This window comes from Stegostoma tigrinum, chromosome 38, assembly GCF_030684315.1.
Source record: "Stegostoma tigrinum isolate sSteTig4 chromosome 38, sSteTig4.hap1, whole genome shotgun sequence".
Taxonomy (NCBI): Eukaryota; Metazoa; Chordata; class Chondrichthyes; order Orectolobiformes; family Stegostomatidae; genus Stegostoma; species Stegostoma tigrinum.
Genome location: NC_081391.1, coordinates 13,456,930 through 13,480,144, shown reverse-complemented (window position 1 = coordinate 13,480,144; position 23,215 = coordinate 13,456,930). Strand labels below are relative to the sequence as shown.

Here is a 23,215-nt window from a genome sequence, read left to right as displayed (position 1 = left end):
GGTGTGACTGAGCAGGATGCTGGGCAGAAGGTTGATACTACGTGGGTCAAACGGCCCCTTCCAGGAGAGTAGGGATTCTATCACCAAGGATTGAGACTGGGCAAAATAAAAAGGATTATTGTGATGGAACAAATATATTCAGTACCTCAATGACCCACACTCTTCCTAAGGCTGCCGTGTGCACTTCGACAAAACTCAAGACAAACTCTGGGCTGTCTCTGTTCATCCCCCTCCCTCAGCCATGATCTGACACCTTGAATGATCAAGGAAACAGCTGTATAGGAATGTCAGCATGTCCAGGCATCTTGTCTGAAGGAGACAGTCCCCACCTTCCCCAGAAATCCCTGCTCCCTCACTTGTTCAAATTGAAGCATGTCAAAAGAAAAAAGAACCTTCAGCCCATGGAAAGGTTCCAAGAACCAAGGCAGCAGCTTTTCATACAAACCCTTCAACAGTAAGAAGCCAGTTGTAGCTGCAAGCATAAACCAAATGGGAGTATTTTTAAACCGTGGGCTATCATCCAAGCCCCAGGTCACCAATCCTTGTCTTTATGGGATCAAGACCATCCACTATCAATCAGGTAGCCCCAGAGAATCTGGAGCCGATTCCCTGGAATGTGACTGTTGTGAAAGTTTGGGCCGAATTTCCCCAGCTCAGGGCTGGCAGACTTCCAGTTATTTAGGTGGTGGGGGCAGGCAGGGTGGGGTCGAGGAGAGAAGCCGTTGGAAGAGAAAGTTGCTGAGCCCATGGGTGAAGGAAAGACAGCAAAAACACTGATGAAGCCACTTGGAAGACAAACTTTGGATTGCTTCTGGGAAAAGAGAGCAATGCAGTTAAACCAAGACAGTTATTTAGAAAACCCCAAGGTGCCCTGGGAGGAGCAGCAGACAACTGACAAAAACTTAAATGCGAACTGGTCAGTGGGGCCAACTGTCAATGGCTATTGCAAGGGTAGGTCACAGGCCCCGATTTGAACCTGAACTGGCTCCCATAGGCCTAGAGTCTGTCCACAGTGTTGGGGGGGGGGGGGGGGTGAACTTCAGTAGGAAAGCTTGATTGACCAAAGAAAGGTATCAATGGTCTCAAAATGATGGACAAAAACCAATATCAATATATCATTTTATTCATTTCCATTCAGCTGGTACAGCCATTACATTCTTTGCTACAAAATTCCTTCCCCCTGGAAGGAGACAGATTGCCCAGGGTGAAGTGGGGAATGCATTCAGACCAAGCAGACAGTACTCCAGGCCACACTAACTGCTGTCCTCCAGGGAGAGCCTGTCAAACAGGTACTCTCCCATCCCATTCTCAGGGGCTCCCAGGCGCTTCAGGTTGGTGATGTAGTCCCCGAGTTGCTTGATGATCTCCACCTCCTCATCCAAATAGTGAGTCTCCAGGAAGTCTCAGCTGCAACAGAGGAAGATGACAACTGAGTGCATTAACACTGTCCAAGACAATTTCATAATTCCCACTGAAAAACCCTTAGCCATAACTAGCTCTAGACAGCCCTGAAAATCTAGCTACCAGGTGGAGAATTGATGCCAGTGACGACAACATTTCAGCTGATCCATCTCACCTTCTGAAAGAGCTCCAAGTTGTATTGTATCGTGCAACAATCCCCAATTCAGCAGCCAAAAATCACATCAGCATTCCCACTAGACTGTAATCCAAATTCCTATTTCAGTTCAGTGTTGAGCAGTTGTAACATTGTACCTTAATAACATAATTATGATGACAATGTAGCATCTGGACAGAGTTACATCTGTGACTTTCCACTCCACAAAGATCAACCAATGAAGTTGAGGAGGCATGGCAGTGGTGAGAATGAAGAGGTGAAGCTTACATGAGGGTCAGTCTGGGCTGTGGCGAGTTGGGGTAGATCCAACAAACTCTGGTTCACGTTCTTCTCCAGATCCAGGAGAACTTGCATTGCCTGCAGGCTGTTACCCTACTCATCCCTCTCTGGCTTCTGGAGGGGGGAAAGAAGAACAGTTAAGCCTCAGAATCAGACTTCCTGCAGCATGGGAGCAGGCCATTCAGCCCATTGAGTCTGCAATCAACCTTCTGAAGCAGATCTCAGATTTACCTGATCCCATAGCCCTGCATTTCCCCCACAGCTACTTCACCCAGCCTGCCCATATTTGGACTGTAGGAAGAAACTGATCATGTCAGCACCAGTCACCAGAGGCCAGAGCTAAACCTGTGTCCCTGGCACTGAGGCAGCAGTGCTAACCACTGAGCAACTGTGCCACCCCTAAAACCCACATTGATGACTTGTAGGTGACTTCACTTTGCTCCATTTATCCTTGATCTGAAGCATGAAGTCATTGTGGGGACAGGGATTTATTTCACACAAAGTTAAACTGTTTGCACCAGTGCCCATTTGTCATTTAGATCAGGACATTCACACCTTAGTCTCAAGGGCTCTTGAGGTAGAGTACCAATCTGGACCTTGCAGGCCAGGCATCTATGTCTCACCTGTGCCAGTGGCTTCATACATGTCTGAGCAGGATGATCAGACATCACTGCTGTTTAATTCATTGAAGGGAGCAGCAATGGGCTTACAGTAAAAGGGACAAGCAACAAATGCCCAAGGCCATCCCTCAAGGTTCAGCAAAGGTAGACAGAGTGGGGAAGGGGCTGACATGATGCTGGTCTCCAGGAGTTGGGGATCAGTAAAAAGGATGAGTCTTGCCATAAACATGGCAGCATTGGCCAGACCAAAGAAGGAATGTAGTGTGGTGACCAGAACCACAATCAGAGGGACAGGGTGACACTGGAGGGGGTACAGGTGAGGGTCATCAGGATGTTGGCCCAAGATGGGGGAAGAAAACTGACAAAAAAAACAATGATGAGAGGGAGGTTGGATAGACTGGGATGGTTATCTCATGGAAGTGTGGAAGATCAGGGAGTATGGACAATAGACAGTCCCTGTGGCAGACATGAAGACCAGATGGCACAGGTTTGAGGAGATTGGAGGATAATGGAGGGTGGGAGAGGTATGGGATGCATGACCTGAGGGGTCAGTGGAGGAAGTTACTCCAGCAACATTTAAGCCTAATCTCAACAACTTCTTCATGCCAGAAGATAGTAGGCTGGGGACTAAGTGCAAGGAAATTGTGTTAATGTAGTTTGAGGTTTGTGGGCAGCATAGACACGGTGGACAATAGGGCTAGTTTAGAAACTGCCTTCAAAAGAAATCAAACAGGGAAGCCAGGCCAAAAGAGGATTTTTACATCCCAACAGGAAGCAGCACCACAAGAGCTGCCATTCTCTTCCCCACAGCTGCAACCCTCCCACACAACTCCAACCTTCACATCCTGGAGGAGGACTCAGCCTCTGCCTCCACGCTGATTCTGGAATTTCAGCAGCTTCTCTGCAGGTTCCTGCTTCACCTGGGACTGATCTTTGAAGAACTGGGAGAAGTGGGGGAGGGCCACATCATCCCAGTCAAAGTAGGTCATCTGGAAGGGAGAGAACATGTTAAAGCCCATTGAACACAGCACTGACTCCAAATTCTAGTTCAGCCTTCTGCAGCAAGCTAACTGCTCAGTTAGCTGTTAACTGCGTGGTATGTGAACATGGTTGAGAATCCGCTGATATCCAGCTGGCCAGCAGATCCTTCAACTGGGAACTAACAACAATCCCAATTTCCTATTGGAAACTGGCAAAAGTTTGGCTTAAAACAGTGAATTGCTCAGGCTGTCTGGCACAGCATTATAGCTCTTCTTGCATCCAGCCATGTTTTCACTCACTAACCTTCATTTGAATTGGACAAATTTAGAGCCTAAAAAACAGCTGAAACAAGCACCAGGAGCTGGAGTGCAGGCTATAGTTGAGTAGCGGAGCTGCAACACTATTGCTCCTTTGGGGCTGGCATGGAAATGCATGTTAGACACTGCTGTAACAATATAACCAGGAGGAAGCAAGGTTTCTGCAGCCTCAAAACCAGGGAGATAGTGTACGGTATATTTTATTACTACAAGATATAGTAGAGGCGAATGAGAGAAAGCGACAACAAGATAGTGCAAAGGAAAACCTACCCAGTAACAGCCTCTGGATTGTTGCAGCTATAGTTTATAGCACACTAAAATTAGTGCACTCACATCCAGAAGGGGTCGGGGGGGAGAAAACAAGGGTCACATGACCACAAGAGCACGCAGGGGGAGAGGGAGAGGGGGAGCAGGCCAATGCGACATGTACCTCCAGATAATGGCTGATCTAACATCACTAGTTAACACAAAGCTGGACACCAGAGTTTGGCTTATTCCAGCAGGCAGCGTTCTGTTGTTTGTCCACCCATATGTGACTCACTTCCGAACCGAGATATTCACAATCCAATGCCTTGAGGTTTATGAAGGGCTATTCTTCTGATATTTGAAACAGGAGCTAAGGGTTTTGTTGTTGAGGAAACCTGGTGGGAAGTTACTTTCTTGAAGCAGAAGCAGTCAAACAAAATTTCTTGGCTGTTTAATTGGGGTAGGGACAAGCTGTGGCGGGAGAGAATAGGAAGGATTTTAGAATTGGCACACATGTTCCCCAAGGGAATTGGGACCCTGGTCAGGAATTAACACCCATCAACTAGCTCACCAATGAAAGCTGTACCCACCTCCCAAATGGAGTTTACACAGGCTTCATCCATCTGTCATGAGGCATCTTCTTTCTAAGAGAAAAAAGCTGAGTGTGATGAAGCTTCTCCATGTGTCTGTGGAGGTGGAGCTGCCACATGCAAGAAGCAGACACCATCCAAGACAGAGCAGCCCACTTGATGGGGACTGCATTCACCACCTCCTTTCAGGGTCCATTATCTACCAGGTCCCCTGCAGCACTCACCAAGGTTACTTCAACACAACTTCCAAACACACTCTACCCCTTGAGATACAATGATGTAGAGCTGAATGAACACATCAGGCCAAGCAAAGGAGCAGGAAAGCTGATGTTTTGGGCCTAGACACACCTTCAGAAGGGTCAAGCCCCAAAACATCAGCCATCCTGCTCAGCCTGCTGTGTAATCTTAGAGGGAATGACATCTACTGCCAATCAAAACTGGCAAATATCTCCAGGGACACTTAAACCTCCACATATCTCCAAATGCCAACTGGGACCCAGCTTCAGAGTACATCATTATCAAACCCCATTGGTATAGTAACATTGCCCTTATCCTGAATTAATATTTAGGAAAGGACCACAAAACTCAGTCGACCAGAGAGAGTGTCCAGTTATTTAAATTCAAGAGAAACCATTTACTGCAACTACATAGATCAAGTTTTAACCCCCTAGGGACAAGACTCACCAAAGACTGATAGAGATAGGAGGCAGTGAGCTCCACATGAATCTGCTTGTTGACAGCAGCTTCACAATCCTGGTGATAGTTCTGACTAATCTGGGAGGCCATCTTGTGATGGGGAGTTTGTTTTACTCTATTCACAACATAAGTGACCAATTTAGAACCAACATCAACTAGACAAAAAAACATAACGTCCTTGGGGCATTACTTATACTCCAGGAGCAGACTCTCATTTTATGAAGCAGGAAATGACATCATCAGTGATGGCCAATCACTCTTGTTCATCAATTGATCAGCTGCCACGTCCAATCAGTGCAGGATGGGAATTGGATCCAGAAAACGATCAGAATTGACAACTGGTCGATGATGGAATTGCTGAATGACCTTTGACCTCCTGCACAAGTGCAAATTCTGGAAGTATTTCTATGAGAAAATGACAATAAAATATCCTCTAAAAGTTCACAATTGTATCTGAGATTATATCTTAAGACACACTCATCACAGATTGGCAGAATTCTGTCAGTTTGTTACTCTGAGGGATTAGTCTTTGTACTTGTTGAATAACAGCGTTGGAGCCCATTGAAAAATGGCCAGATTTTGTTAACAATAAACATTTTCTTATTGCTGTGCAGCGACAGAAACAATGTGCTTTTGGGTTATCTCATACAGGAAGCTCATTCCTTTGTGGATCCATTCTGAATCTGCTGTGATCTCCTTGACGTTGGGTTCATGAAGTGCAGTTTGAAAAGCAAGGCGCTAAATGTGCTGAGTGCCTCTCCTGCATAGTAGACCTCACACCTCCCTGTCTACATTGCTGCTGGAAATGTATAGCACATGCAAACTTTCTATCGCAAAGTTTGATTTTTAATTGTTTGAAGTAGATCGAGAGCTTAAGTCCAGCATGTTTCCAAGTGGAGAGTTTCTGGTCCTGTTTACATTACATTCTGTAGAATGTATGGCTCAGCAACTGCGTTGAATGGAGCAGCCTCCCATGCACTGGTGGCCTGTGAGGCTTTGGGAATTGAGGATCCCCAATGAACGTTCGAGTATGATCACAGCACTGATGTACAGACTGGTGGAAGCAAGTTACTTTTACTCAATATCTGCTTCAAATAGCAGGTTGCAGTCTAGTGCTATCTTTTTGCTTTGAAGGACAAATGTGAATATTATTCATGTGTTCAAAAAAGGGAATCGGGGTAACCCTGGAAATTACAGGCCAGCTAGTCTTATGCCAGTGGTTGGCAAATTAATGGGAAGGACTCTAAGAAACAGAATTAATGATCACATCATGCCTCACAAATCTGATTGAATTCTTTGAAGTGATGACCAAACATGTGAATGAAGGTAGATCAGTGAATGTGGGATACATGGATTGAAGTAAGGCGTTTGATCAGGTTGCCCATGGCAGGCTCGGGCAGAAAGTCAGGAGGCATGCGACGGGGGAAATGAGGCAGATTGGATTCAGAATTGGCTGACCCATGGAAGACATGGGTGACAGTTGACTGAAAATATTCAACATGGTGCTCAGTTATGAGTGGTGTACCTCAAGGGTCTGTTCGGGGTCCTCTTCTATTTATGATTTTGGTAAATGATTCATTTTGGAAGGACAAATTTGAAAGCAGAATACAGGGTTAATGGAAAGATTCTTGGCAGTGTGGAGGAGCAGATGGATCTCAGGGTTCATGTCCACAGTTCCCTGAAAGCTGCCAGCCAGGTGGATAGAGTTGTTAAGAAGGCATGTGGTGTGTTAGCTTTCATTCATAGAGGGATTGAGTTCAAGAGCTGTGAAGTTATGCTCCTGCTAGACAAAAGCCTGGTTCGGCCACATCTGGAGTATTGTGTCCAGTTCTGGTCACCTCATTCCAGCAAAGATGTGGAAGCGTTAGAAAAGGTGCAGAGGAGATTTACCAGGATGTTGCTTGGAATGGAGGGAAGGTCTTACGAGGAAAGGTTGAGAGAACGAGGGCTTTTCTCTTCAGAACAAAGGATGAGAGGTGACTTGATAGAGGTGTACAAAATGATCATAAGTATAGGCAGATTAGACAGCCAGAGACTTTTTCCTAAGATGGAGTTAGCTATTATGAGGGGGCATAGTTTTGAAGTGAGTGGAGGTAGATACAGAGGAGATGTCAGAGGTAGGTTCTTTACTCAGAGAGTGGCCGGGGCATGGATTGCATTTCCGGAGAGTGTAGTGGAGTCGGCCTCGTTAGGGGCATTTAAGCGGCTATTAGATAAGCATATGGATGATAGCATAAAGTAGTGGAGGTGAGACAGGCCTTGGGTTTAGGATAAACGTTCGGCACATCATCGTGGGCTGAAGGGCCTGAACTGTGCTGTACTGTTCTAGGTTCTATTTTCTAAGAAACCATGGGCAATTAATTAATGAGCTCATGGCTTTGAGACCAAGTCAGAGTCTGGGAATTCTGTTGTGAATAACTCTACGTCAGACTTTTCAGAGTCTGTCCACCATCGATAAGACTGAAGTTAGGAATAATGCTGGAGTAGCCGAAGGGTCTGTTTGCATATGGAATGAGTCATTAACTCTAATTGTATGCAAACAGGGTATTTTAATGGTTAGCATTACTGAACCCTCGTGCCAGGGACCTGGGGTCAATTCCAGTCACGTGTAGAGGCTGCACATCCTCCCCGTGCCTGTGTGGACCTCCTCCCACAGTCCAAAGACATGCAGTTTATTTTGGACTGGCCATGGGAAAGATGGCGTAAGAAGGCAGGGTGTGTCTGAACAAGATGCTGTTCAGAGGATCAGTGCAGACGAAATGAGCTGAAAAACCTCTTCCTGCACGACAGGGATTCTACAGCCAAGACTCAAGATTGTTTAAAATAAAACACTTTATGTGGTGGAACAAATACATTCAGTGCCTTAAAGACCCACACCTCAGTGAAGGCTGCAGTGTGCACTCGCTACAAAACTCCCTGAAACATTCCCCAGGATGTCTCTGACAGCCCCCACCCTAAACCACGATCTCTGACACCTCGAAAGATAAAGGAAGCAGCCATTCAGGAAAGTCAGCATCTCCAGTTCTCCTCCCTGAGTCACACTGCTCCTTCAATGTGATCGGGTGAAATCAACCTGCATCAGGAGTAACCCTCCCCGTGGGGGAAGCTCAGAGGAACCAAGGGAGCAGCTTAGTGGGCTCAATGCTGGCTTTAGCAGCAAGAGCCAATCAAATGGCAGCATTTAACCAGGAGCGTTGCTGTGTTATTCCCAGGTCACTATTATCCTGCTGTAGGTGCCATTAAGTGCATCCAGCTCAGGTGAATTTTTTCAAGCAGACTTGTGCTGAATATTCCCAGCTCTGGGCTGGCCGGCCTGAAGTTTATTACTAGGCGTGGTGGGGTTTTTGACCAAGACTTGGCAGAGAGCAAGAAAGTAAATGGAGCAAAGCCACATTAGGACAGCTTTGGATTACTCATGGCAAACGGTTCCCCCCGTGTGAATTCTCTTGTCGAGCTACAATGGGTATTCAATCCACATCCCCGGGGAGAGCAGCACATATTCCTCAGGCGAAGGAACAAATGAACTGGTCACTGTGAGCAACTGCTGATGGCTGTCCTGAGGCAGGCAGTTGGTGGCGGTGGTCAGCAGGGCACACGGCTGGTCTTGGCTTGAACCTCAACTGGCTCACCGAGAATCTTAACTGCATGTGTATTCATTGTACGTGCTGTGAGATAAGCTCTTGTTGAGGAAAGCTGAGCCAGCCCGCACATAATTTATGTTGGCATCAACTTGTGATTTCAGTTGACTTTAGCATCAGTCTAGGTTGGTGGAGGTTGACAGGGAAGCTATTGCTATGCAAGCTAGACATGAAAATAAGCATCCAACAGCCCTGTTTCTCTGAAAGTGGGTGTCAAGTCTTTCTTTTGCACATGCAGGCGTGTTTTCTCTTTTGAAAACAATACAAAATTTTAGCTGCACGTGTATTCATCATTCCTGGGTGTGAGATAACAGTACAAAGTGATTTTACACCCCACAGGCCCCAACCTCATGCTCTGGCTGGAGGAATAACTTTGATTCATAACAGAGGAAGTTCCTCGGGATTTCCGAGACTGAGGCGGGGGTGTGTTGGAGAGAAGACCAGGGAAATATTTTGTCAAATTATTGATAATTTCATTAGCCAAAATTACAGGCTTGAAGCTCTCAAAAGCTCTTTAATATCAAGGGTCTCAATGATGGACAATAAGCAACATCAATACATTTTATTCATTCCCATTCAGCTGGTACAGCCATTACATTGTTTGCTGCAAGCCCCTTCTCCCTGGATGGAGCCAGATTGCCCAGGGTGAAGTGGGGAATGCATTCAGACCAAGCAGACAGTACTCCAGGCCACACTAACTGCTGTCCTCCAGGGAGAGCCTGTCAAACAGGTACTCTCCCATCCCATTCTCAGGGGCTCCCAGGCGCTTCAGGTTGGTGATGTAGTCCCCGAGTTGCTTGATGATCTCCACCTCCTCATCCAAATAGTGAGTCTCCAGGAAGTCACACAGCTGCAACAGAGGAATATGACACTTGGTACATTTATACTATCCAAGACAATTTCAGAATTCCCTCTGCAAGACAGACTTAGCCATGACTAGCTCTGGACAGCCCTGAAAAGCGAGCTAACACCTGGAGAATTTGTGCCAGTGAGGACAACATGTCAGCTGCTGCATCTTGCTGTTTGTGAAATGGAGCTGAGTTGGATTGTGATGGACAATGATCATTCCACTGCAATGATACTAATGAAGAACTCAGTGGCCAACGTCATTTCAGCACTTCCACTAGATTAGAGATCAAATTCCCCTTATACCTCATTGATCACTTGGGATCATACTGATTACAATGTTACAATAGTTCAGGAAAGTAATGGATGGAAAGTGTTACATCAGTGAATTTCCAATCCACACAGACCAACCAATGAAATGTTACCCTGAGGGTCTAGCAGTGATGTGAATGAGGAGGTGAAGCTTACATGAGGGTCAGTCTGGGCTGTGGCGAGTTGGTGTAGATCCAGCAAACTCTGGTTCACATTCTTCTCCAGATTCAGGGCAACCTGCATTGCCTGCAGACTGTTACCCCACTCATCCCTCTCTGGCTTCTGGGGATGGAGAGAAGGACAGGTAAGCTTCAGAAACAGAATCCCTGCAGCATGGGAGCTGGCCATTCACCCCATTGAGACCATAACTGCTGAAGAGCATCCCATCTGGTCCCATTCCCACCCTGTTCGTGTAACCTGCATTTCAAGTTGCCAATCCTCTTTTCTAGTGTGTGGGGAAGCCATGCTTTGGGATAACGTTTAAATTCTTGTCACAGGCCAGAACCAAACTGGTGCCCCTGGCACTGAGTCAACAGTGCCAACCACTGAGCCACTGTGCCATCCCTGAAGTCCAGATAAAGAAAACATTAGCTACTTGGTGACTCCTTTCACCTTGCCCCATTTATCCTTGACCTGAAGCCGGAAGCTCAGGAACGTATCCTTGTACCACAGGGAATAAATATGTACCAGATTAGTCATTTGCACCAGTGTCCATCTGCTGGAGTCTTAAAAAGGATATTCAGGAGTGAATCCCAAGGTCTGTGGGGGAAGTAGCGGTCGTGTCCCAAGCTTCGGTTGACAAGGCTGAGGTTCAAGTCTCACTTGTGCTTGTGGCCTCATACATGCCCGAGCAGCATGGTCAGAACCATCATTACTTGAATTCATTGTGGGGGGCAGTAATGTGCTTACAATAAACACAGGATCATCGATCCCTCAATGCTCACACAAGGCAAACTGTGTGTGAAAGGGGACATAGGCCAAGTAACATGTGTTAGTTTGGGGCAGGGTTGTGAGGAACAGCACAGGGACAAGTCCTTTGAACACATTTTATGAAAATTGTTCTTCCGGCCTCTGCTGCATTCTATCGTTGTCCTCACTAGTCAGAAGGACAGGATGGTACTGCAGGGGGTGCTGGTGAGGGTCCCCAGGTTGTTTCCCCAAGACAGAAAATCCATTGAGGAGAGAGATTGGATGGGCTGGGGGGTTTCCTTTGAGCAGGTGAGGCTGAGGTGGTTGTTTGATGGAAGACAAGGAAGTCTGGACAGTAGATGGGGAAAATGTCTTCCCCATGGCAGACACTAAGACCAGAGGGCACAGGTTTGAGGAAGCAGGATAGAGGGGATTGGAGGAAATTTGGTGGGTGTGTTGGGGAACGGAAGAACAAAGTGCTGGAAATGGCTACTGCAGCACTGTTTAAAGGACTAGCTGGGCGAGTGCTAAACACTAGGGTATAGTAGGGCCTGGACCAAGAACAGGGTGAGTACAGTTCGGTCTTTGCTGGGTCAGCATAGGCCTGGTGGACCAGAGGGCTTGCATAAATGCTGAAACACTGGAGATGGAGGAGAGCAAACAGGGAAGCCAAGCAAAAGAACTTCTCACACTCGCTCAGGATCTGAAAATCTTGTCACTGGAGATGACACCGCAAGAGCAGCCATTCCCCCCTGCACTCCCCCACCACCCAACCCCAACCTTCACATCCTGGAGGAGGACTCGGCCTCCACGCTGATTCTGGAATTTCAGCAGCTTTTCTACATGTTCCCGCTTCTCCTGGGACTGATCTTTGAAGAACCGGGAGAAATGGGCGAGGGCAACGTCGTCCCGGTCAAAGTAGGACATCTGGAAGATCAAGTTAAAATTACATCAGACATCACTGGCTCACTCCCCATTCCAGTTCTCAACTACAAGACGCAAGGTACTATGTTTTGCCTTTGGGGAAAACTGGAAAAAAAGATGTTGAAACCCTGCTGTAGTCAACGACTAGTAGGGAGCATGTTTTCTGCAAACTCAGGATCAACGAGATTGGGATGTAAGTGTACACATGAACTCTACAAAGGTGTGCTGTCTCCAGTTTGGAGTTTGGCACTAAGATAATGCCGAGGAAAGCCTGCCCAGTAACAGCCTTTGGATGTTTGCAGCAGTGGGTTATTGCTCTGCCTAAATAGTGCAAACTCAGGCTGTCAAAAGCTTGCACCAAGTCACATGACTGAAACAAATTGCAAAACAAATGATCAAATGTCAACTATCAGTGGCCTGTAGATAACGTCACTAGTGAAAACAGTAACCTGGAAAAACACTTGCCCTGACTTTACCCAAACAGGCAAAAAATCCTGTAGGTTTTCAGCCCATGTGACTCATATCTAAACTGTCACGTTCACAATTCGATGTAAGGGTTTAAGAGCTAATGCTCGCTATTGGAAGCATCAGCTAAGAGTTATATTCTGGGGAAGGACTCCTGAAAAGTTACTTGAATCCTCAAATCCAAAAACCACACTCAGGCAAGCAAATATCTGTGGTTTCAGTGGGTAGTTACAAGTTGTGGCAGAAGATAGTCGGGATTTTATCCTTGGGAAGCATGTGCCAGTAGAGGTGGGACACAGTGATTAAACCCCAACAACTGGCTCACCAATAAAGCGGTCCCACCTCCCAAGTGAGGCTTATAGGGACTTAGTCCTCATTACAAGACAACTTCCTTCCAATAGGCACAAGCCCAGAGGGAGATGAATATTCCCCATGTGTCTGTAGAAGGGGAGCTACAACATGCAAGAAGCAGACACCATCCAGGACAGGGCAGCCCACTTCATGGGGACTGCATTCACCACCTCCTTTCAGGGTCCATTACCTACCAGGTCCCCTGCAGCACTCACCAAGGTTACTTCAACACATACCTTCCAAGCACATTCTACTCCTTGGAAGGGCACAGTCACATCACCACCAGGATAGAGGGGACATTTTGTTTTAGGTCAAGCTAAATGATATGGGAACAACCTCCATTTCTTCAATGTCACTGGGCTAATAGCCTCAGCACATTCCCGCAGCCCCAGTGTGGGGTGGGGTGGGGTGGGGAGGGGATCCAACATTTCTCACACACAGCAGATCAACTCTCAGTATGGACGGGATAGGCCACACCCACCTCTTGAATAAATACAAGTAAAGCCAAGTCAGCCTCAATGAAGGAGATCCACATAAAATAGATACCAGTCACAGACTAGCCTCAGGTTTGTTCAGACTAACAAGGGCCACTGCAACAGGGAAGTTATTGTTATTGTCAGTGTTAAAAAAAATCAGCATGTTTGTTTAGGACCACCACAGAGATCAGGCAAATGATGTCAGGAAACTTGTGTCAGAAAGAAAACAAAAGCAAGAGGCTTTTACCCTCCAGATACCACTGAAGGCCAACTGGGACCTGAGTTAACATACATCAGTATCCTACACCATCGTGATAGTAACACCACCTCTATCCTGAACTGATATTTAGGTAGGAGCCACAAAACCTCAATCTACTAGATTGTCAGCTTCACTAGAGGCCAGGCAAAGAATTTACTTCAACAGAACAGATTTATATGTTTAACCCCGAGAGACAGCACTCACCAAAGACTGATAGAGATAGGAGGCAGTGAGCTCCACATTAATCTGCTTGTTGACAGCAGCTTCACAATCCTGGTGATAGTTCTGACTGATCTGGGAGGCCATCTTGTGACAATAAATTTCTTTTATTTTCCTCACCACCAAAATAACAAAATTAGGAAGAACAATCAACATCATTCCCGTGGGACTCTATTTATACCCCAGGGGCAGACCCTCTTTTTATGAAGCAGGAAATGACATCATCAGTGATGGCCAATCACTCTTGTTAATCAATTGATCAGTTGCCACGTCCAATCAGTGCAGGATGGGAACTGGATCCAGAAACGAATCACGGTTGACAACTGGTCGATGATGGAATTGCTGAATGACCTTTGACCTCCTGTACAAGTGCACATTCTGTAAATGTATTTGCCAGAAAATGACAATAAAATATACTCTAAACCTTCACTTGTGTATCTGAGGTTGTGCATTAAGACTCAGTCATCACAGATTTGCACAATTTCGTCGGATTGTTAATCTGAGGGAATAGTCGTCATAACTTTTGAACATTGGTGTTGGAGCCATAGAATATAGAACATAAAACATAGAACATTACAGCACAGTACAGGCCCTTCGGCCCTCGATGTTGTGCCGACCAGTCATACCGATATGGAGCCCATCTAACCTACACTATTCCATGTACGTCCATATGCTCGTCCAATGACGACTGAAATGTACCTCAAGTTGGTGAATCTACTACCGTTGCAGGCAAAGCGTTCCATTCCCTCACTACTCTGAGTAGAGAAACTACCTCTGAAATCTGTCCTATATCGTTCACACCTCAATTTAAAGCAATGCCCCCTCGTGCTCGCTGTCACCATCCTAGGAAAAAGGCTCTCCTTATCCAACCCTCGAATTATTTTATATGTTTCAATTAAGTCACCTCTCAGCCTTCTTCTCTCGAATGAAAACAGCCTCAAGCCCCTCAGCATTTCCTCGTAAGACCTTCCCTCCATACCAGGCAACATCCTAGTAAATCTCCTCTGCACCCTTTCCAAAGCTTCTACATCCTTCTTATAATGGGGTGACCAGAACTGTACACAATACTCCAAGTGCGGCCTAACCAGAGTTTTGTACAGCTTCGCCATAACCTCTTGGTTCTGGAACTCAATCCCTCTATTAATAAAAGCCAAAACATTGTATGCCTTCTAAACCACCCTGTCAACCTGGGTGGCAACTTTCAAGGATCTGTGTACATGGACACCGAGATCTCTCTGCTCATCCACACCACCAAGAATCTTACCATTAGCCCTGTACTTTGCCTTCCAGTTACTCCTACAAAAGTGCATCACCTCACACCTGTCTGCATTAAACTCCATTTGCCACTTCTCAGCCCAGCTCTGCAGCTTATCTATGTCTCTCTGCGACCTACAGCATCCTTCGTCACTATCCACAACTCCACTGACCTTAGTGTCGTCTGCAAATTTACTAACCCATCCTTCTACAAACTCATCCAGGTCATTTATAAAAATGACAAACAGCAGTGGACCCAACACCGACCCTTGCAGTACACCACTAGTAACTGGTCTCCAGGATGAACATTTTCCATCAACGACCACCCTCTGTCTTTTTTCAGCAAGCCAATTTCCGATCCAAACTGCTATATCTCCCACAATTCCATTCCTCCGCATTTTGTACAATAGCCTACTGTGGCGAACCTTATCGAACGACTTGCTGAAATCCATATGCACCACATCAACCGGTTTACTCTCAAATACCTGTTTGCTCACCTTCTGAAAGAACTCAATAAGGTTTGTGAGGCACGACCTTCCCTTCACAAAACCGTGCTGACTATCCCTAACCAATTTATTCTTTTCTAGATAATTATAAATCCTATCCCTTATAACCTTTTTCAACACTTTCCCAACATATGAGGTAAGGCTGACTGGTCTACAATTACCAGGTTGTCTCTACTCCCCTTCTTGCACAGGGGAACCACATTTGCTATCCTCTGAACAGGGGAATGACATTTGCAATCCTCATCTTTGTAAAATGCCCTGATTTGGTTGATATGAACATTTTCCTATTTCTGTGCAGCAACAGAATAACGTGCTTTTGGATCGTCTGATACAGGCAACCGATGTCCTTTGTAGATCCATTCTGAATCTGCTGTGATCACCGTGACTTAGGGTCGCATGAAGCCCAGTTTGAAAAGCAAGATGCTAAATGTGCTGAGTGCCTCTTATACACAGTAGGCCTCAGGGTTCTGTGTCTCAGCTGCTGCTAGAAACGTATCGCACGTTGAACATTTCTGTCTCCATGTTTGGTTTTTCATTGTTGAAGTTGAATCAGCGCTTAACGCCAGCATGTTTCCAAGGTGACAGTATCTGTTACAGTTTTCATTGCATTCTGTAGAGTGAACAACTCAAAAATTGGGAAGTCAGAGGCAGGGAATTCTGTTGTGATTACGCAACTTCTACCTTTCCAAAGCCGGTCCACCATCAATAAGACTGAAGTTAGGAGTGAGTAATGCTGGAACAGTTTTCAATGTTCTGGCTGGAGGCAGCACCAACAACATGCAAGCAGCTCCATTTAAGTCTGTCACCATCCTGACTTGGGAAAATATCCCTGTTTGTGAATGGAAATCCCAGAAGCCCCTCCTCAGCAGCAGCATCATTCCGGTCTCTCCTACACCAGGTGGACTGTAATGACCAGCTCATCACCACCTCCTGAAGTGTAACAGTTGCTGAGCACTAAATGTAGCCTTGCCACTGGCACACTCCAGATTGACTGTATATAAAAAGCATGCTGGGACATGGTAGGGGAGTCCAAAACTAGAGGTGGTAGGGGTAATGTTTTCACACACAGGCATGTGGGGTTGGCGCGGGCGGGGGGGGGGGTGGAAGAGCTTTTCCCACAGAAAATGGTTTATGTAAAGAATGAGCTGTTATACGAAGCAGGAGAAGTGGGTGCAATTACAGTTGTTAAAAGACATTTGGTGATTTCCAGGGAAAGGCATGGTTGAGGGATATGGGGCAAACAAAACAAATATATTCAGCACCTTAATGACCCACACTCTCCCTAAAGGCTACAGTGTGCACTTGCGCGAAAATTCACGACAATCTCTGGGCTGTCTCTGATCACCCCCTCCCTAACCCATGATCTGACACCTTGAATGATCAAGGAAACAGCTGTACAGGAAAATCAGCATGTCCAGGCATCTTGACTGAAGGAGACAGTCCCCACCTTCGCCAGAAATCCCTGCTCCCTCACTGGGTCAAAAAAATTTCATCAGCCCATGGAAAGGTTCCAAGAACCAAGGCAGCAGCTTTTTGTACAAACCCTTCAACAGTCAGAGGCCAGTTGTAGCTGCAAGCTTAAACCAAATGTGAGTATTTTGAACTGTGGGCTATCATCCAAGCCCCAGGTCACCAATCCTTGTATTTATGGTATCAAGAGCATCCACTATCAATCAAGTAGCCCCAGAGAAACTGGAGAGGATTCTCTGGAATGTGACTGTTCAGAATGTTTGGGCTGAATTTCCCCAGCTCAGGGCTGGTGGACTTCCAGTTATGGGGAGGGACTGAGCCCGGGGCGAAGGAAAGAAAGCAAAAAACTGAAGAAGCCACTTGAAGGAATTTTGGATTCCTTCTGGGGAAAGACAAATCTATGCAGTTGAACCAAGATAGTTTAGAAAAACCCAAGGGCCCCTGGGAGGAGCAGCAGACTTCAGTGACAAAGTGAACTGGTCAGCAGGGCCACCAGTTGATGGCTGTACTAAGGGTAGGTCACAGGCCCCATTTGAACTCGAACTGGCTCCCATAGGCCTGGAGTCTGTCCACGGTGGTTGGGGAAAGCAGTGGTGAACTAAGGCAAGAAAGCTTGCTTGACCAAAGAGAGGTATCAATGGGCTCAAAATGATGCACAGTAACTGAGATCAAGAGATCATTTTATTCATTTCCATTCAGCTGGTACAGCCATTACATTCTTTGCTCCAAGTCCTTTCTCCCTGGAAGGAGACAGATTGGCCAGGGTGAAGTGGGGAATGCATTCAGACCAGGCAGACAGTACTCCAGGCCACACTAACTGCTGTCCTCCAGGGAGAGCCTGTCAAACAGGTACTCTCCCATCCCATTCTCAGGGGCTCCCAGGTGCTTCAGGTTGGTGATGTAGTCCCCAAGGTGCTTGATGATCTCCACCTCCTCATCCAAATAGTGGGTCTCCAGGAAGTCACACAGCTGCAACAGAGGAACATGACACTTGGTACATCAACACTATCCAAGACAACTTCAGAATTCCCACTGAAAAACGTGCATATCGAGGGAGATTGTCAGGGATGACTAGAGCCAATGTCTGGAGAAATTGTGCAATGAGGACAACTGCTTTTTAGCAGCTTCATCTTGCTGTTTATTTACTGGAGCAGAGTTGACTTGTGATGGATAAAAGTCATTCCACTGCAGTGGTCCTGAATGAGAATTCGGTGACCAATATCCCCTCAGTCCTCCCCACAGGTTTACAAGTTAAAATACAGACTTGGACTCAACTGCTCAGCAATGATTTTGTAATCACTATGGATCTGAAGTGATCCATGTCATCTGCACAAAAACAAAGTCTAACTGAATTTCTAATCCACAAAAGACCAACCAATGAAGGTGTTGCCCTGAGGGCCTAGCAGTGAAGTCAATGAGGAGGTGAAGCTTACATGAGGGTCAGTCTGGGCAGTGGCGACTTGGTGTAGATCCAACAAACTCTGGTTCACATTCTTCTCCAGATCCAGGGCAACCTGCATTGCCTGCAGGCTGTTACCCCACTCATCCCTCTCTGGCTTCTGGAGGAGGGAAAGAAGGACAGTTAAGCTTCAGAATCTCTACAATGTGTATCAGTCTGTAACTACTCTGAAGAGGAACCCAACCCGTCCTTCTCCCACCCTATTCCTGTCACCCTGCATTTCAGATGGCCAATCCTCTTATACTCTGAGGACACCAACGCAGACATGGGGTGGACATGTAAACACCAGCCCCTCACCAGAGGCCAGATCCAGACCTGTGTCCCTAGCACTGAGAACACTGCTAGCCCCTGAGGCAGCCCTGGAGCACAGCTGAAGAACAGTTCCTTCAGAATTGCTTTCACCTTGCCTGTCGGTCCTTGATCTGAAGGAGGAAGTTGAATAACAGGTCATTGTGGGGGATAATGACAAGATTTGCATCAGGGTCCATCTGATGGAATTGCGAGGATATTCACAAGTGAATCCTAAATGCTGTCATGGTACAGTGGTAGTGCCCCTGTCTCTGGCTGACAAGGCCAAGGTTCAAGTACCACTTGTGCTGGTGGCTTCATACATGCCTGAGCAGGATGATCAGAAACATCACGGCTATTTAATTCATCCAAGGGACAGCGAGGTGTTTGCAAAGTGTGTTGTGCTGCTAACAGTTAAGAAAGGCCCACAACCATAGATCCCTCAAAGTTCAGACAAGGTCAACAGGGTGTAACAGTGACAGAGGGCAAGCAACCTCTATTAGTTTGGTGGGGTGGAACAGGAAGGGGACCAGTCTTCACAGTTTGTTTTTCTGGTCACCACATTATTCCCTCTTGGGCCTCAACAGTCACAAGGACAGGATGGCACTGCAGGGGGATGCTGGTGAGGTTGCCCAAGAGCCATTGATTGGAAGTTAGAAAGGCTGGGATTTTCTGTGGAGCAGGAAAGGCTGAGGGAGTGACCTGATGTAATTATTGGAGAGAGAGTGGCCAGTTGATGGAATGTCTTCCCCATGGCAGACAGCAAGACCAGAGAGAATACAGGTTTGTGGAGTAAGCAGGTTCGAGGGGATTGGAGGAAACTCTTCACCCTCCTCACCCACTCCGAGGGGGAGTTAGAAATATGAGACGAACCACAAAGGTTTGGATGGTGGTGGAGACAGACAGCTACTCCAGATCAGTTTAAGGCCTTGCTGGACATGTACTTAGTGCCAGGACAGTGGCCTGTGGACCAAGGGCAGGTAAATGGGATTAATGTGGTTTAGTGTTTGTGGGGTCAGTATAGACATGGTGGGCCAAAGGGCTTCTTTCTACACTGGCTTCAAAAAGGAGATCAATCAGGCTGAACAAAGTTTTGACTCAAATGAAAACCTTGTCACTGACTTGAAACCACACCACAAGAGCAGCCATGACCATCCCATCCCCCAGCCCACCCAACTCCAACCTTCACATCCTGCAGGAGGACTCCGCCTCCACGCTGATTCTGGAATTTCAGCAGCTTCTCTGCATGTTCCTGCTTCTCCTGGGACTGATGTTTGAAGAACCGGGAAAAATGGGGAAGGGCAACATCGTCCCGGTCAAAGTAGGACATCTTGAAGGGAGAACAAGGTAAAGCCCATTAACAAGTCATGGTCCAATTTCAGTTCAGAACTATAGGGCTACTTGAGCATTCTAAAAAAGTCAAACTGACAGTAAGCTGTTCAGTACCTGATGCATTAACAATTCAGAACCCAGTTTTGAACAGTTGCTGTTGAATCGGAAAAAAATCAAAACAATCCCAGCTTCCTCTAGATAAGCTGTAAATACCATGTGTTTTATTTTGGTTTGAAACTCCTGGTAAATTGCTCAAGGGGGTCTAGCACAGCATTTGGTGAGAACAAATGTGAATTGATGTTTTTACTGATTAACCTCCACCAGAAACGGGATAAATTAGTGATTGAATAGGGTTTCAAGAAATGCCAGGAGCTGGAGTGCAGGATGTACACCAATAGAACAGCTGCAGGGCACTGTATTGCTCCTTTGACAAAGGCCAGAAAAGTCCAAAGGAAAGCCTGCCAAGGGACAGCCTTTGGATTGTTGCATCTAAAACAGCTGTACTGACTCAGACTGTTGGGAACTTGTACCATTACCCATGAAAGAAACAAACTGATCACATCACAAATATGACAGTGACCTGCAGATCAACTACTCTCCAGAGGAGAGCACTCATTAAAACAATAACCTGGAAAAACCACTGTTGACTTAATCCAACAGGCAAAGTCCTGTAGATTTCTTAACTAGGATGTTCACAATTCAACATATTCAGGTTTAACAGGTCTGCTGTTGGAAGCAGCCATTTAGAATCACATTCTTACGAATCCTGCTGAAAAAAGTTGCTTTAATTCTCAAATGCAAACACCCAAGCACAATTTACCATTGTCATTTAAATGGGCACTTGGAAGATGTAGAATGGTAGGGATTTCATTCCTGGCACATGCTTACAAGGTGTGTTAGGACAGTGGGTCAGCGATTGAAACCCAACTGCTGGCTCAATGAAAGCTGTTCCCACCTCCCAAAGTGGGGCTGACAGGGACTTGATCCTCATCATGACAGGACTTCCTGCTGACAGGCACGAGCCCAGACAGCACCCTGCAACACTCACTAAGGTTACTTCTAACACCTTCTAAACACATTCTACCCCTTGGAAGGGCACAGGCACTCCACCACCTGGGGAAAAAGGGGCCAGTTCGTTTAGAGTCAGGCCAAACACAACAGGGATAAGCTTCTTTCCATAGTCACTGGGTCAGTACCCTCAGCACATTCTCAGCCCCATGGCAGTGCTGTGCCTTTGAAAAGCTCCAACACTTGACATACAGACAGCCCACACCCACCCCATCAGTATGAAAAAAAGCAAAGTAGATCTGCTTAATCAGATACTAGTCACAACCTCACCCAGTTTGATCTGAACTTCAAACATAACAGCACAGTACAGGCCCTTCATGTTGCACCAACTTGTCATACCGATCAAGCCCATCTAACCTACACTATTCCATGTAAGTCCATATGCTAAAGTCAAATGACGACTTAAGTGTACCTAAAATTGGCAAATCTACTACTGTCACAGGCAAAGCATTCCATTCCCTTGCTACCAAGTAAAGAAACTCTGACATCTGTCCTATATCTATCACCCCTCAATTTAAAGCTATGCCCCCTCATGCTCGCCATCACCATCCACAGAAAAGGCTCTCCCTATCTACCCCTCTGATTATTTTATATCTTTCAATTAAGTCACCTCTCAACCTTCTTCTCTCCAATGAAAACAGCCTCAAGTACCTCAGCCTTTCCTCATAAGGCCTTCCCTCCATACCAGGCAACATCCTAGTAGATCTCCTCTGCACCCTATCCAAAGCTTCCACATCCTTATAATGCAGCAACCAGAACTGTACACAATACTCCAAGTGCTGCCACACCAGAGTTTTGTACAGCTTCACCATAACCTCTTGGTTCTAGAATTCAATCCCTCTATTAATAAAAGCCAAAACACTGCCTTAACAGCCCTGTCAACCTGGGTGGCAACTTTCAAGGATCTGTGTACATGGACACCAAGATCTCTCTGCTCATCTACACTACCAAGAATCTTACCATTAGCCCTGTACTTTGCCTTCCGGTTACTCCTACCAAAGAGGATCAGCTCACACTTGTCTGCATTAAACTCCATTTGCCACCTCTCGGCCCAGCTCTGCAGGGCTAGAACAAGCCTATTCTAAGCTGATTGCAATAGGAAACCAAGATTCTCAGTATCAATTGGCAGGTTTACTTCAGATCCCCACAAAATTCAAATAGAAACAAGGCTACAAGAGGGAAAAGAAAAGCAGTGACTAGCTGATGGTGCTTCCATTCCCACAATGGTGAGTCCCAATTCATTTTTAAATTAGTTCCCTCAAGTTTCAAACAGCCACAGGAAGCGATAATTACCACCAGTCACAGCACCATCATGGGACAGGCAAGTAACTACAAGAACACTCCACCCTCCACATCTCACTGACAACCAACTGGGACCCAAGTTAGAGTAACATTAGGCACCAAACTATTGTTACAGTAACATCACACTCATCCTGCATTGAGAAAGAGGTAGGAGCCACAAAACTCAGTCTATAAGATAGACAACTTAATTACATCCAAGGGGAAGAGTTTACTTCAACAGAACAGAAGTATGTTTCACCCAACAGAGACACCACTCACCAAAGACTGATAGAGATAGGAGGCAGTGAGCTCCACATTAATCTGCTTGTTGACAGCAGCTTCACAATCCTGGTGATAGTTCTGACTGATCTGGGAGGCCATCTTATAAAGGAAAAGCTTGCTTTATTTTCCTCACCACCAAAATGACAAAGCTAAGAGCAACAGTAAACAGCCCCGCCCTGGGACTCTATTTATACTCCAGGAGCCAACACTCATTTTATGAAGCAGGAAATGAGATCATCAGTGATGGCCAAACACTCTTGTTAATCAATTGATGAGCTGCCACATCCAATCAGTGCAGGATGGGAATTGGATCCAGAAACCGATCAGAATTGACAACTGGTCGATGATAGAATTGCTGCTTAACCTTTGACCTCCTGCACAAGTACAAATTCGGTAAGTATATCAACCTAAAAATGACAATAAAATATACTCTACAACTTCACTTGAGTATCTGAGGTTAACTATTAAGACACGCTCATCGCAGATTTGCTGAATTCTGTCAGTTTGTTACTCTGAGGGATTTGTCTTCATATGTTTCGAATGACAGTGTTGGAGTCCATTGCAAAATGGC

General features: G+C 46.1%; 1 protein-coding gene across 1 annotated transcript; it reads right to left on the bottom strand.

The window, feature by feature from the left end:
* Positions 1–556: 556 nt before the first annotated feature.
* Positions 557–22,743, bottom strand: LOC132206480 (uncharacterized). The gene is made up of 9 exons (XM_059640670.1): positions 22,642–22,743; positions 19,865–20,011; positions 18,368–18,493; positions 11,791–11,937; positions 10,258–10,383; positions 9,668–9,793; positions 6,655–6,789; positions 3,396–3,464; positions 557–811 (listed from the first exon to the last, which is right to left on the bottom strand). The coding sequence occupies exons 1-9, from the start codon at positions 22,741–22,743 to the stop codon at positions 557–559; spliced, it is 1,233 nt and encodes a 410-aa protein (XP_059496653.1).
* Between the last annotated feature and the right edge of the window lie 472 nt (positions 22,744–23,215).

Coding starts and splice junctions, on each gene's coding strand:
- LOC132206480 (XM_059640670.1), bottom strand. CDS start 22,743: ATGGCCTCCCAGATCAGTCAGAACTATCACCAGGATTGTGAAGCTGCT. Junction 9,794..10,257: donor CAGCCCAGACTGACCCTCAT/GTAAGCTTCACC, acceptor CCTCTGTTGCAG/CTGTGTGACTTCCTGGAGAC. Junction 812..3,395: donor TCTTCAAAGATCAGTCCCAG/GTGAAGCAGGAA, acceptor CTCTTTTCCCAG/AAGCAATCCAAAGTTTGTCT.